The sequence below is a fragment of the Heloderma suspectum genome, chromosome 10 (assembly GCF_057233095.1).
Source record: "Heloderma suspectum isolate Gila_16-S chromosome 10, 16-S_ref, whole genome shotgun sequence".
NCBI lineage: Eukaryota > Metazoa > Chordata > Lepidosauria > Squamata > Helodermatidae > Heloderma > Heloderma suspectum.
This window is the reverse complement of record NC_139467.1, coordinates 37517477-37533363: the sequence shown is the minus strand read 5'-3', so window position 1 is coordinate 37533363 and position 15887 is coordinate 37517477. Positions and strand designations below refer to the sequence as shown.

Below are 15887 nucleotides of genomic sequence, written 5' to 3'. Positions count from 1 at the left end.
GACCTAGTATCATGTTGTATCAGCCCCCTGCAATAAGTGTGGGACTGGGGAGGGTCCTTAGCCTGCTTAAATTCCTTGCTTGAAATCATTACAGAGACAGACAGGGTGTGCAGTCTAAATCATCGGGCTTTCCACTTTTGGGTTTGGGAGTGGGTCCAGGGGCAAAAGAAAGGGTAATTGCCCTTTCCAGGACCCCTCTCTGGACTCTGGCCATGTGCTAACCCAGAAGCACAAAGTTTAACCTAATGGATATGTCTTCATCAGGCTTTGTGGATGGTCATTTTTATCTCCATTTCACAGGTGGAAAACTGAAGCTGACGGTGAACTGGGCACTTGTTTGTGACAAGTTTATCAGTGATGAGTACATGGCTTTCTTGGTAGCAATACACGGCTTTCTTGGTAACAATTCTGACTTTCCACAAAATTTCAGCATTAGAATGTCAGAGATTTCACTTCTGCTGTTGCTCAACATTTATTTAGTGCAGGGCTAGGGCCACCTGGTGCCCTCCAGAGGTTTTGGATGACACCTCCCAGAAGCTCCCAGCTAGTATGGCCTATGACCCGGAATTATGGGAGTTGCAGCCTGACACATCTGGAAGGGGCCAGGTTGCCTGTCCCTGACTTGGTGCTTACAGCAGCCTTCCCCAACCTGGTGTCCTCCAGAGGTGTTGGACTACAACTCCCAATAGCCTCCAGGAGGGGGAAGGCTGGCTTACAGCATGCACTGGGTGCTGTACAGATGTAACACCATGCCCAGAAAGCCTATAAATAGACAAATGAATCATGATGGGAGACAAGACAGGGCTAAGATGGGTGTGTGAAAAGCTGCCTGAAAACTCGCCTGTCAGCCAATAAAGGAGATGCGCAGAGTGCCACAAGAGAAGGCCATTGGTGCTGCCGGCAAGGATGAGACTCTCCACTAGGGGAAGCATGCTGCTGACGATTAGCCCACCTGCTGCAGGCCTGGAGATGCTGAGCCCGGGGAGGTGGAGGAAGGGAAGCAGTTCTCTGGTCCAGCCCACTTTTCCTGGAGGGAGGATTCCACCTGCATCGCTAGGCCTGCTGCCATGGCTGGGCATCCCTCCAGGGCATCCTTCCCAACTCAACGAGGGGCAGATGGCTTTGGGCCTGGCTTTAAAATCCTTGGCTGTTTTCACAAGTGACTGTAAGTAAGCCAGTTATGCTTCTAACACCCTTTCTGCCTTGAACTGGTGAATATGCTTCACCTGGCGTGAGAACTCATTGTTTTTCATTCAAAGGCTGATTTAATTAAAGGGGTACAGAAATTAAAGAACCCATGCCAAATATAGAAATGCTAGTTATTTGGGGGATGGGGTGGGGGGATATCACGTATCAGAATCCACACTGTCGGATTCTGGGGAAGCAAATTCATTTTGATACGGTGACATCTACTCAGAAGAGTCAGCTGTATCCCGGAACACAACAGAGAGCATCTGATGGAGCAGGCAGTGTCCATGAAAGGTTGCACCAGAATAGATTTGTTAGTGTTTAAGGTGCTGCACCACCTCAAAAGACAGCTGGACCCTTTTCCTCGACATTCAACATTTGTCAGTATCCCAGCAATTGTGGCACTTGGATAGTTCACTAGAAACTGGGAGCGGTCTACTATTGGTCTTCGACTCCTGGCACTGCAGTCAGCGGCACATCCCCCATGTTCTTTGTCAGGGCAACCAAACTTCACCCTCACCCCCCCTGGCCCTTCACTGATTCGGTGCCTTTTCCCCATCACAGTGCCAAGGGAGGAAAATACAAGCATAAGCCTGATGACACCAAACCATCTCTAAAAATTCCACAAAGGGAGATGGATTTGACCTGGAGCTTCAGCTGCCCAGTTGGTTCCATGGAGTTTTAGCGTATGTGTGCATACGTGCGCGCATGCGTGCGTGCGTGTGTGCATGCGTGTGTCCATGTAGCTGTGTTTCCATGTAACTCTAAGCCATGGTTTATGTTAATCATGCTTTGTTACTTGAGCCATGAACTGTCTTGCAGATGAACAAATAAACCACGGCTTGCTTCCCCTATTTCTGGTTTGTTTCTCTCCCGTTCATTTTGCCAAGCTTCAGAGTGATTTTGTTTTCAGGCTGCTCTTTGCTGGGCACCTCCATTTCAATGTGGTCAGCAGCGGAAACAAGGCAGGGATAAACTGCAGTTCTGGACCCAGACATCACGACAAACCGTGATTTTAAAAAGCCAGACTTTGAAAGTCAACAACAAACCATGGCTTTTATTCGTGGTTTCCAGCTGGTTAACAAACCATGGTTTGTTTGTAGGGATGGATTTGGACACAAGCACAAGCCAGATTTCAACAAACCACACTATGGCTTAGTGTTATATACAAACCAAGTCTGTGTATGTATAATGTATTATGTCATATATTTTACTACCTAGTTTGGTGGATTGTCCTGTTAAGGGTCTGTGGGTTGCGCAGAGATAAGAAGAAAACAGAGAGAGGGATCTCACTGAGTAGATACATGATTTCCAGAATTCCCCCTCAGGTGGAGGTGCCCTACGCCCATGCATGCTCCACATCAATGGGGAATGCACAGCTGGCAGGGGGTGCGGTTGATGCCCACTTCATGAAGCAAGAGGTCTGGCCAGAAAGCATGATCCACCCCCCCCCCACCTGTTCATGAACGTGTGAGGGAGGTCACATGAACCCATGAGTTAAGTCTGTGGTTGAGAGCGGTTGAGACATGGAATGTTAAGGTGTCTGTTGAGAGGGAAAAAGAAGGCAAATGGAGGGTGGTGGGAGAGCGTTGTGGATGACGCGAGTTGTAGCACAACAAATCTGGAGGGCGCCAGGCTGGGGAAGGCTGGTGCGGATTATGACCGTGGCAGACTGAGAAGATGAGATATCCAGTTGAGCTCATTATTGGCCACCATGAGCTATGACGGAGTGGTGGATTTGGGCTAGGGGAGACCTAGATTCAAATCCAGTGGAGGCTGATGGCTCTGATGTCAGTGAGGCAGTGAATCTGCTCTGGGCTTCAGTCAGAACCAGTCAGAACGCTAAAGCAGCTATTCCAGGTGCACCTTGGAGAGCTCCTTTAGAGTTCTGACAGAAACCAAAGCGGATTCACCATCCCAGTGGCATTGGAGCCACCAGCCTCCACTGTTCAAATCCCTGCTCAGCCAGCCACAAAGTTCATGAACAAGTGAAGAAATCATGTTAAAAGAGTTGGCTTTCAACATGTAGAGAGTGTCCTTCCACCACCATTTTATCTACGCATCAATCAACCTCTATGAATCTCGGAACAGAGGGAAGAGTTCCTTAAAGAGGAAAAAAGGCAGGATATAAATGTAATAAATAAATAAATAAATAAATAAATAAATAAGAGCACCCACCATACCTATCTTTTCAGAAACTTGCTGTTTTTAGTTCCTTATTTTAAAAGTGATATATCCTGCTTTTATTTCCAAAATGAAATAAAACACAGCTAATAAAACGTTAAATATTCTGTGATGCCAAACTACAAAAAGCAAAGGAGAACAATTAAACACACCATATTAATCACAAATATTTAAAATGCCACATGAGTCTCACGAACAATGAAGCACCTATGGAAATATTACAGGGTTAAAGCCTTTTTCTGAAAATCAGGAGGGTTTAGGTTTTGAGGGACCATTCTTGAGGGGGGGAAGGAGGATTCCAAGGGGAGGAACTGAACAGAAGAGGCCCTAGCCTGTACCCTATAACCCAATAAAAAAATGAGATTTGAGGGGAAGGCCTCCAGTTCTCAGTCAGAGAGGGGTGGTTTGTATCTCGCCCCTGCCATGAGCTCACAGTGCAATCCTATATATGCCTACTCAGAAGTAAGCCCCACCGAGGCTGTGAAGGGCAACGGCATCCTTTGTATTTGTTTCCAGCATCTGGTACTCAAAGCCATATTATTTCTGAAGGTGGACAATCCATTTCGTAGCTATCATGGGCAGCAGACCTACTTTACAAGGTTGTTGTAAGAGTCACAAAAAGATAATATAGGTGAAGTGCTTTGAATGCTGCTCTATAAAAATGCTGCTAATAAAAATAATAATTTATTATTATTATTTATTAGCAGCGGCAGCAAATCCCAACCTGTTCAGGGCTTCAAAGGATCAAAACCAAACCACAAACGTTATTAGCCCATGACTGATTTTACTACTTTGCCTGCCCACACATCGTCATTTGCAGCCTGAATGAAAATAAAAACCAACTTTTGTAAAGCTTCCTTGCCTGGTTACCTGGAGGGAATTGTTACTCCCCACAGGCGATCAGGCAAGCTGCTATTTTCAGGCAAGTTGCTATTGTTTTTCCCCCTAGTCTGCTGGAAGCCTTTCTCAGGCAAACTACTAGTTTATCATCCTGCATCAGAAACTGCACATTAACTTCCACCCATTTCTCCTCATCCATGAGGGCTAGGCACCTTCTTAACAAACACACCATAGACTCTTGGGCTGGGCAATTGCACGGCAGAAACGATGCCCTTCTATGTTTGAGCATAGCTTGTGCTGCCAGTGTCCATGAACTAAATGGATTGGCCACAACAGATTCATGTGACTCACAGCCTGGCCCAAACTATGCCCAAGTTATGTCACGCTCTTGCAAACCCTGATGTCCAATCTTACATGCCAGGACAGCAAACAAATGAGGACACAGATGTGGGAGGTTCTGAGCAGCACCCAGGTAGGGAAGGGAAACACCAGAGAGCCACCACACCACAGCATCCAATGGTCCACTGACTATGCAGCCCACCGAAACAGGAAGCTACAAAGAAAAGCCCAGCTTTCCCCATGCAAAAAAAGAGAGGCTGGTTTGTACTGACCTCTGCTTACAAGTCAGGGTGCAAAGAGGCCCTTTCTGGGTCAGGCACATGCAAAATCCACCAGCCGTGCAAAAGCATCGAGGTCCACCATGCCTGTGTGTGCAACCGCCACATTTGTCCTGACCTACATGCACATAGTGGCTCTCCCCCAATGTGTGCAAGTCCGCATAACATGTGCCAGAGAGGGTCTGTGCAGATGTCTCCACTCACCATCCTTGTGAGCAGGGGAGCCCTGGTGCAGCGCACCGGCCCACGACCACCGTTGCTGCCGGATTTCAGCCCAGGTTTTCTTTGCTGAGCGCTGGATGGCGGCTTCATAGCGTTCCTGATGACGGAAGGAAAAGGGAAGAAGTGAGGAAGGACACAATGACCCAGTTTGCACATAATGACAATCCACAGGCTATTTATCCATGAACGGGCATGGGTGACCAGGAGCAAGCAAGCATGCTGCCTCTGGCACACTCCTCTCTTCTGCCTTTAGTAAACAACCTAACATCACCCCATTTGTAGGTTGTGAGTGTGACGTCCGAACCTGGATGCTCTGTGTTGTTTAGTGGTTAAACAACCCAGAGTTAACCCAAGAACAAATCATAGGTTATCTCTGGGTTGTTTAACCCCTAAACAGCCCAGCATGCCCGGGTTCGGACAGCACGCTCACAGCCTACAAATGGGACGATCGTACGTTGTTTACTGAAAATGGAAGAGAAGAGTGCACCGAAGCCAAGCATGCTCATTTGCTTCCCCTCGTGCTGGACAACCCACAGCTTAAACAACCCATGGGTTGTCGTTATGTGCAAACCAGATCAATGCATGGAGAAACACTAAACCAGGAGTGCAGAACTTTTGGCCCCCGAGGGCCGCATCAGGCGGCACCATGTTGGGGACCCCAGTGCTACCTGATTCTTTTAATTGGCAACGCTGAGGATTGAGTCTAGGGCCTTCTCCATGCAAAGCATGTGCTTTGCCACTGAACGACAAGAACAAGCTTTATTGGTGGAAATATAAAGGAACTGTAAGGAACATATAAGGAAAACCACATCTATATAAACAATATATGAGAGACAAACACACAGACTGTAGGCTACTCAAATGCTCAGTAAGAAGCCATTCCTGCTCCTGAATTGGTGGGTCCTTGGGCCTTCTGATTTTTAAATGCACCTCCCATGGTAAATGCAAGGGTCACCTTCAGAACACAGGAAGCTGCCTTATACCGAGTTGAACCCATGGGTCCATCTGGCCCAGTATTGTCTGCAATGACTGGCAGCATCTCTCCAAGTTTTTAGGTAGGTATCCTTCCTAGTCTTATACAGAGATGCCAGGGATTGAACCTTGGGGGGGGGGGGATCTTTTGCATGGACAGTATGTCGTTGAACTACAGCCCTTGCCTTTAAACATAGTGACTTCCCCAAGGCTGAGCGAGGACTGAAGCCAAATCTCCAAAGGGCGAACGGTCATAACAGTAAGGACTGGAAGCTTGAAAAATGGAACACTTTGATTTCCAAGGATCAAGGCTCTGGAATTCCCTGCTGAGGCGGGGTGGGGCAGATTGGCTCCCTCTTCCTTATCCTTCTGCCAGCATGAAAAGACATTTTTATTCAGGCAGGCCTCTGGCATGCAAGTGGATTTGTTGCTGAAGGGGTTTTTACCTGGTTATGGGTGCTGTCTATTGCTTTCACTATTTATTTCTTTGTGTGTTTGTTACGTTTATATCCTGCCTTTCCTCCAAGGAGCCCAAGGCAGGGTACATGATCCTCCTCCTCTCCACTTTATCCTCACAACAACCCTGTCAGGTATGTTAGACTGAGAGTCAGTGACTGGATTAGTGAGCTTCATGGCCGAGCAGGAACTACAACCTGGATCTCCCAAGTCCCTGTCCAACACTCTAACCATTACACCACACTGGCTCTCTACTGTTGGGTTTTCATTGTATGTTAACTGATTTGTTATGTTTTAATCATGATTCTGTTTAAAATCTGTTGTTTTTTAATCAGTGTTAGCTGCCTTAAGCACCACTTTTGGCAAAAAGATGGGATATAAATTTAACAAACAAATAGACAGACAGACAGACAGATGATAGGTAGGTAGGTAGGTAGGTAGATAGATAGATAGATAGATAGATAGATAGATAGATAGATAGATAGATAGATGATAGACAGACAGACAGACAGATATAGATAAATATTAGTTTCCTGGAGAAATCACCATGGACTAAAATCCCTGCCCATCCTCCTCTCTTTCCTCCCATGCTATTCTATATCTTGCCACCTGGCATTTGCTGCCCCACCTGTTCTAGTGATCTACAGCATGGGTGCTGAACCCTTTTAGAGAAGATCTCGAGGGCCTCATTCTAGTGGCAGGTGGGACCAAAGACAAAACAGGGTGGAGCCAAAGGCAAAGGCGTGGACCCAGGCAAGTACTGTAGCATAAGGGCGCAATTCTATCCATGTTTAGACAGAAAAAAGTCCTACAACTCCCAGCGCTATGCTGGTTGGGGAACGCTGAGAGTTGTAGGACTTTTTTTCTGTCTAAATAAGCATGGGATTGCACCCTAAAGCGCTTAGTACCAGTAACTAAGCCTGAAGAGAGGCACCTCGATCTTTTAGAATGGAGAAATAATGGCACAAAAGCAAGGAGGCCGCCAAGTTATTGGCAGTCATGGGAAAGGGGATGGCCCCGGGAGAAGGGGCTGTGGCCATCTGGGTGGGCCAGACCTGGCCTGAAGGCCTGACGTTCTGCATGCAACAGTGCCAACAGGGATCTGAAGAAACAGCCATCAGGCTGGAAACCAAAGTCAAAAAAGAAACCGCTGCACCCACTGAATTTCCAGTGCGTTTCAGCCCTTGGTCTTGTATCAAGGGAAAAACTCTGGGAGATTCTTTTAGAGGATTCCCTCTCCCTTGCTTCTTCCAAAGAGTTTTTCCCTTGATAAAGACCAAGTATCGAAATGCGTTGGGAATTCAACTGGTGCAGCGGTTTCTTTTTTGACTTTGACTGACACTCTGCACCCCTAATCCACAGCCTGCCTCTTCGCAAGCCCTGTGGTCAGTGACCCTGGGGCCACCTCCCTTGCCTCCCCTGCCAACCTTGTTCCTCTCCTGCTTTTGACGTTGGCGCTCCTCCAGGGCAGTGCGGCGCTTCTCTGCTCGCACCCGCTGCTCTTCGAGACGCCGACGCCGCTCTTCCAGCTGCTTTTCACGCAACACCCGCGCTTTCTCCTCTTTCTCCAGCCACAGGGCCCGCTTGGCCGCTACCAGGGGAGAGAAGACGATCAAGGAGAAAAAGCCAGACACAGATGGGATATAGCAATAGAGCGCATGGCCTGGCCTAAAAATGCACACACAGATTCCCTCACTCCTGGGGCATATTAAGTTACAGTGAGGCGGTGTGGCTTTCATTTCATCCAACAAGTCCCCCAGGAAGAGCGCAGGAGAGTATTTAGAGGAAGTCCGGCAATTTGAGGATACGTCTGAAAAAAAGAGCCCTGCTGGATCACAGCAAAGGTCCATCGCAACCAGTATCCCAGCCTTCTGGAAGGCTGGTTGAAAGCTATCCTTTCTAGTACCCCCACCCACATCTGGCTATACCAGCTTGCAGTTTGGCTTCTTTAGTGTTTAGCAAACACATTTTATTATTGCTCTTCATAAGAACATTAGAAGAGCCGTCGGGGCCGGCCCTACCATGAGGCAGAGTGGGGCAGCTGCCTCAGGCAGCAGATTTAAAAGGGCAGCAAACTGTTAGCCATTCAGTCTGTTAATACTGTGTTTTTAGTGATAGAGATGAGGAAAGGAGCTTGTGGGATTTTCTGCCTCATGTGCCCAAATGACGTGACTGGCTTTGCATCCCATGCACCTTGACTTGGATGCGTGAGGGGCACCATTTGCTGCTCCACCTCAGGCAGCAAAATGCCTCGGACCAGCCCTGAGAGCCATGCTGGATCAGATCCAGGGTCCATCTAGTCCAGCATTCTGTTCACACAGTGGCCGACCAGCTGCCCACAGGAAACCCACAAGCATGACATGAGTGCAACAGCACCCTCCCACCCATGTTCCCCAACAACTGGTATACATAGGCTCACTGCTCTGGTACTGGAGGTAGCACATAGCCATCAGGACTAGTAGCCATTGATAGCCTTCTTCTCCAGGAATTTGTCCAACCCCCTTTTAAAGCCATCCAAATTGGTGGCCATCACCACATCTTCTGGAAGTGAATTCATAGCTTACCTATGCCAACCAGAGCCACATGTAAAAATGTGGCACAGGTGGGTAGACATACTTTATGAATTAAGGAATGGGCGCATAGTTTCACTATGCGCTGTGTGAAGAAGTCCTTTCGTTTATCTGTCCTGAATCTCCCACCAATCAGCTTCATGGGATGACCCCACTGGGTTCTAATATTAAAGAGAGGGAGAAAAATGTCTCCCTATCCACATTAGCGTATCAGTGAGAAGGGCAGGCTAGACTCTCTGCCTGATATCTAGTTTTCTATGTGAAGGGAGCTTTTCGCACGGAGGAGCTTAAGTGGCCAGGTCAGGGCCAGGACCAGGCTGGACAGGGCTCTGGGCAAGGTGCCCTCTGGTAACTCCTCCTGCCCCCCAGCGCCTCCCTAGTGGGCCTCCCAAAGCTTACCAGGGTTCAGATGGCAGCAGAGGGGGCAAATGGCAGCACTAAAAGCGGTGCATCTCCAGTCACCTGGTATTCCCTCAGCCCTGCGTGGTAAAGAGAAGTGCTGGGCGAGGCAGCTGTCTCCTTCCTGAGCCCCAAAGCCTCTGGGCTCCTGATGTGAACGCAAACATCGGGATAAGGAAGACGGTGGCGGCAGCCACTGCCCAGCCCAACACTCCTTTTTATGATGCTGGGCCATAAAAACAAGTACACGCTTTCTTAAAAAGCGAGGGAGTTTGTGTCAGCCATGGTGGGCCCTGAAATTTGCCCCAACATGCCAGGCGCTACCTGGTTACAGTCCAGACATGGGCTGACCAGCTCATCTCATGCTTGTGCAGATTAAGCCTACCTTTTTCCCTAGGGCCTTTGGATAGCAGGAAAAGGAAAAGATCTGGGGAGGTTTGAGGGGAGAACGGTTACGCTTTTAAGTTAATCGTTCAATTGCTTTGACGTACTTTGCGCGCTTCAAATGTCTGTGAGCCGCCTCGAGCAAAGTTCGAAAAGGCAGGTGACGGAGATTTTAAACAAATAAAAATAAATGAGTAAATAAATAAATAGGAGCTTTCCGCAATGGAGAGCCAGGTTGGCAGGCCCTGGCTGGGGAGAGAAGGAACAAGAGAAGCGGAAATTGGCCGAGAGCAGGGACTGGAGTGCAGTAACTGAATCCCCCAGCTTCAGGAATGAACCCCACAGCTGGTGACAGCAGGCTGGGGGGAGGGGGAGATTCGAAACAACAATGTGGAGCAGGATACTAACAGGAGGGCGGGCGCGGAGGGGAGATGCAGCCGGGGCCAGGCACAAAAGGAACGGGAAGCTGGCCCGAAAAACACATTCAGGCCAGACAATAGGGGAATGGGGGTGGAAAGTGATTTAGGCTGGAGTGGCCACAGTACAGGGGAAAGTGACAGTGTTGTGGAGGGCAGGGGGAGAGCTGGAGGGAGGCTGCTAGAGCATAGATGCAGCAGCAGCACCCAGCAAAATTAATGACCTCAGACCCACTGCCTGGGAAAGGAATGTCTGTAGCCAAGACGTTACCGCCACATCTCACAGATGCAAGTAACAGAAGAAGAACCCATGATCCCAAATGACTAAACTCTCTCTTGGGGGCGGGGAGGAGGTGTGTGTGGTGTGTACTTGCTAGAAGGAAAGAAGAATTGCGATGATTTCCTTCCCACTCACAACTCTGTACACAGGGAAGGAATTTTCTCAAACTATCTTGGGTCGAAGAACATGCATGTAAACTTTTTAATTCACCAAAATCCACAGGGAAGAGGGAAGGGAAAAAGACCCATCTATTCTGTGAAAAGTTAGTCATTTGGCAATGCTTTTCCATACCCATCTCCTTTGCTCTTGTTTTTTGTCAAAACAAATGTTCATGTTGTTCACAAAACCTGGATTCTTGGAGGGTTTCATCCAGCACAGCTATCACAAAGGGAGCTGATCCTTGGCTGTTTTTGTTTTGCAAAAATGCTGCTATGCCAATAGGAAAGCTGTTCCATTTACTCTCAGCCCTAAAAATCAGTTCAAGACAGGGGGTTCACAGCCTTCTGTTTTGGTATGTGTTTGCATACAGTGGGAAAGAATGCATCATGAGCCTCTGCTTATAGGTTTTTCAAAGCACACAGTGGTAAGGGGTCAAGTCTGCTTTTGGAGGTCTGCTCTACAAGCGACATCCTTCAAACCAGAGATTGACAACTTCCATATCTCCAGTGACCACTACTTTCCAGACAGAGGTCTTTTAAGGATTTTTTCCTGAAAGGATCTCTCTCAAGGTTTGAGTTTGCCCTTCTTTCTCAGGGACACCGGTCTCATTTTGGGAACATTGTCCCACCCGCTTTATTTTCTGCTTGTGGAAAAAGCTTCACCGGCTACTTTTTTGGGCATTTGGGCAGGGCTGTTAAAGGCACATGAGCAGGGCCAATGAAGAAACATGGCAACCCTCAAGCGGAAATATATTCTACCTCACAACCCTGCTCCCCATCACAGGTTGGTTGGGCACTGTAATAAAAGTGGTGCCCCCAAACAATAAAGAGATTTGAAAGTGTGGCACCTTCAGGCATGGCTTGGGCATTACATTCAAGATCCAAAGAAACAGACAGTACAATCCTAGGCATGCCTACTCAGAAGTAAGCTCCACTGAGTATGATGGGACTTGCAGAGGTAAATGTGTATATAGGACTGAAGTGTAAATAACATTAAAGATCAGTCCTATGCATGTTTAGACAGAAAAAAGGCCTACAACTCCCAGCATGCCCCAGTCTAAACATACATAGGATTGCACTCTAAAATAGGGGTGAGCAACTGATGGCCCAGGGGCCAAATTGAGTCCTCTGAGTGGTGTCATCTGACCCAGAGGGACAGATCAGCAGCAGCTGTGACTAAAGAACTGGGAAACAGACTATTTTGAGGGACAGAGCACGACATTTGCTACCTGTCCTTGCAACTCATTTGTGAAAACGGTCCTTCAGCAAAACTAGTTGCAACTTTGAAGAGCAGAATATCTCTTGTCTCTCACAACCTTTTCCCACTCGTGACTGAAACTGGACATTCTTTTTTTTTTAAACATACTTCAACTAAAATGTGATAGGGGTGTGTGTGTGTGTGTGTGTGTGTGTGTGTCTGTCTGTCTAGAAGTCAGATATATGTCACTTCAGGTGCAATCCTATACATGTTTGGACAGAAGAAAGTCCCCAGCCAAGGGAATGCTGAGAGTTGTAGGACTTTCTTCTGTCTAAACATGCATAGGATTGCGCCCTTCAGGGACTTCTAGTTGCCCATTCTTTCCCCCCAAGATGCTTTGGCAATGGAGGCAGAAAAAAATCCAAACAGCACATTCTCAGCAGCACAAATACGGAAAACATTAAAGAGCCAACAGTTTCCTACCCTTTAAGGATATCCAAAATCTGCCGCCTGAGGAAGCTGCCTCATTCTGCCTCAAGCCGGGGCCAGGCCTAAACAATGACTGGAAAACCTTAACAGCGCCTCTTTCCGGCAGAGTGAAGAGGTGCAAAAAGAAGAGACACACCTTAGGGGCAAAGGAACATAGAAAGCTGCCTTATACTGAGTCAGACCCTGGATCCGTCTAGCCCAGTATTGTTGATACTGACTGGCAGCAGCTCTCCAGGGTATCAGACAGGAGTTTTTCCAGTCCTACCTGGAGATACTGAGGACAGAACTTAGAAACTTGCTATATGCAAAAGAGGAGGTCCGTCACTGAGCCACCGCCTTTCCTTCTCTCCTATGACCTTCCTCCTCAATAATTGAATCAGCCTACTTCCAGTTTCTTTGCATGGGAGTCAGGGACATTGGATGCACTCTTAGGTACAGAGCAATATCCATTCCAGCTCTGTATGCCAGACCTCCCAAACACACGCGCACGGACACACACAGGGGCTGCTTCTTACCCAGATGTTTGGCTCGCTCCTCTCGCCGCTCCCGGGCCAGTTTGTGTCTGGCTTGAGCCTTCTGGGTATCTGGGAGAGACAGAGAGAGGGGAAAAACCAGTCAGCAAATCCACACACAAACCCACCACCTCATGATACCGGCCAAGTCCTCCTCACGGCTGTGCCAGTCTTCTAAATAATCAGTCTTCAACTGGTGCAAGGGATGGGGACACCCCCAAACTAGATCTCAACCTGACCTTGAAGTGGGTCACACCACCGCTATCACTGCCATGCTTTTGGTTAGATTTATTGTAAACCAAGAACAAACAAAACCAAAACAATGTAAGTATATAAAGAAGAGTAAACAGAGAATTGGGGAGAGAAACGCAAGCAAGAGGAACATCAAATAAGAGAGAGACCAACAAATGGACCTCTGGTAATAAAAAGTGGGACTCGTGGCAGGGTGGGGCTAAAAGTACAAAATCTTAAAAGGTTGAAGATGGATGCTGAAAGTCACAATCAGGCCAACCACCACCCCTGCTTCTCCAGCACCAAACCAGCCCTAGATGCTGTGACCCTACACGTCAGCGGTGGGCAGCTTGTAGCCCTCCAGATGTTTTGGCCTACAGCTCCCATCAGCCCTATCCAGCACAGCCAATGGTAAGGCATCATGGGAGTTGTAGGCCAAAACATCTGCAGGGCCTCAAGCGGCCCACCCCTGCTATATGTACTCACCAGCAGGCTGTGGGGAAAGCCTTGTAAAGAAACCCACGGAAGTTACCAGCCTGCATTTTTTTTCGACCAGCCTACCAAGAAGCGACTAGCCCAGGTTTCCATGCAGGGAGGGAAACCCCCTCCTCCACAGTCAGCATCGAAACGCAGGCTCGTAGCCTCTTCGCAAGTTTTTAAAAAAGAAAATCCTTCCACCAAACAGAGTGGTGGAGAGGCACTGAGTGATCTGTCATCCCACTGCATTTCTGTGCTGGGAAGGAAGAAGGGACTTTCCTTCCTCCTCAGCTAGCACAGACCCAAATGGGATGTCAGAGGAGAAATGGAGAGATCCACCCCTCCTCCACCATCCCACTCGCTCGCCTGTATGGAATTCCTAGTCACCCATGGCAACCAGGCACGTTGTTGAATAAAAGGCTGCGCAGGGTGATGGGTCGACCGCTTCCCTTGCTGTTCTCTTGATTTTCTTATCGCAGTTTTTAAATGGTTTTATTGTTTTATTGTATTTTTATAACTTTTATTGCTGGCTGTCTTGAAAGTTTTTGTAATGAATGGCAGGACAGAAATGTTTTAAATAAATAAAATAAATGCAATTTGCCAGTCTCCCTAGTGTATCAAGGAGGAGGTCCTAGCTTAGCCTTTCCTCCATCATGTTATTTTTGCAATGTGCTGGCAATGTTTTATGCAGGGGAACAGGCAAACACAGGCAATCTGCAGGTTGCAATCATACAGCCCAGCAACAGATACATCACGGGGAGGTTCTGCTTTAACTTGCTGGCAAATGGCAGTGCCCAAGGGGAGATAATTCTGCTGCTCACACAGGGGTGGGTGGGAGGAGGTTAAAGAGCCCTTTACTTGCCTCTTGGGTGTCAGTGGGAGAAGTCAAAAGCCATCTACACCATCCACCCTTGCTGCTCTGGTCTAAATTTGGCCCCTGTTAAACAGGAAAAGCCTAGCACTTGGCCAAGGGTCTAAAGTCTGCAAACCAACTACACACACACCCAAATACACACACTCCTAGCCGATAACCATCTATTTATCACATACGTGGTAGCCCAATTTGCTTTGGCAGCCAAGAAGCTGCAGTCTTGCCACATCTAGAATTATCGTTGTAGATATGAATGGTCAACCTCCTTAGCTGATGATAAACATGGTTTGTTCTTAATAGCTTTGTTGCGTTTTTAAATAATTTTTATTTAAATCAAAGTTTTGTATTAGGAAAGGTTTCTTTCTTTTTAACATTTATAAGCATTGTAATGGCCTATAGCTAGATATAATAAAGTTTGAAACAAACAAAAACACACCCCAAAATTGCAGTTAAAATAAACATCTGTGCTTTTAATCCCTTTATCTGACTTTGTGTATTTATTACAACTGCCCAATGTGGCTGTTTTGGATTCTTCGAGGTGGGGGATGGCTTAAACAAAGCATATCCAGTTCTGTCCATATCTATCGTGTCCTGCTGAAAACCAGGAGGGGTTGTGGTTAGGAACGTAACAAGACTTATACAGGGCCAACCCATTTGATCCCTCTAACTCAGTATTGTCTATAGTCCATGGGTGGTCAAACCGCTGTCTCAGGACTGCATGAAAATGTCACGTGACCTTGCTTAATTTTTTGCAGGTAGTGGGAGCCCTGAGGGAGAGAAGGTGGGCAGGAGAGAATAATTATGGGGTGGGGGATCTGAAAGAGACAGAGCAATACAAGAGGGGAAGCCCTGCAAGTGATCAGTTCAGACCTCTGGCAGGAAGGGGGTGAGCCAAAATGGGATGGATTTGTCCCCTGGGGACAACATTATGGTAAAGGCCCTATTCACTCCCTTGACTTAAGGGGACTTAATGGTCCTGTATATCAGAGATCCCCAACCCCCGGGCAGCGGACCGGTACCGGTCCGTGGCCTGTCAGCAACCGGGCCGCAGGGATGTGCAAAATCCCCTCACCTTGGGTCCGCAACGGGGGGGGGGAGGCGATCCGTCCTCCCCCCACACACCTTGGAATCCTCGCCCCGGCCAGCTCCGCTCTGCAGTGAGTCCACAGAGCAGCTGGCCGGCTCCGGCCGCTGGCGGACTTCCGGCTGCTGGGACTCAAATGGTGTCCATGCCCCTGTTCTACAAGTAATAGGCTACATAAATCTTTATGTAGCCGATTACTGCAAAGAATAGGGACACAAATGGCGTCCCAGCGGCCGGAAGTCCGTCAGCGGAAAACGCCCCCCCCCGGTCCATGGAAAAATTGGACTGGTCCCTGGCGCCAGAAAGGCTGTATATTACCTACAGAGATGTGGGGAAGTG

General features: G+C 48.0%; 1 protein-coding gene across 4 annotated transcripts in view; it reads right to left on the bottom strand.

The window, feature by feature from the left end:
* MAP7D1 (MAP7 domain containing 1) overlaps positions 1-15887 on the bottom strand; it is a 94648-nt gene that overhangs the window by 29642 nt on the left and 49119 nt on the right. For all 4 annotated transcript variants that reach the window (XM_084816007.1, XM_084816008.1, XM_084816009.1 and 1 more), the window contains exons 3-5: positions 12889-12957; positions 7907-8070; positions 5034-5148 (exon numbers count right to left, since the gene is read on the bottom strand). In XM_084816007.1, coding sequence (XP_084672133.1) covers positions 5034-5148; positions 7907-8070; positions 12889-12957 — 348 coding nt within the window. The remainder of the gene's footprint in view (positions 1-5033; positions 5149-7906; positions 8071-12888; positions 12958-15887) is intronic.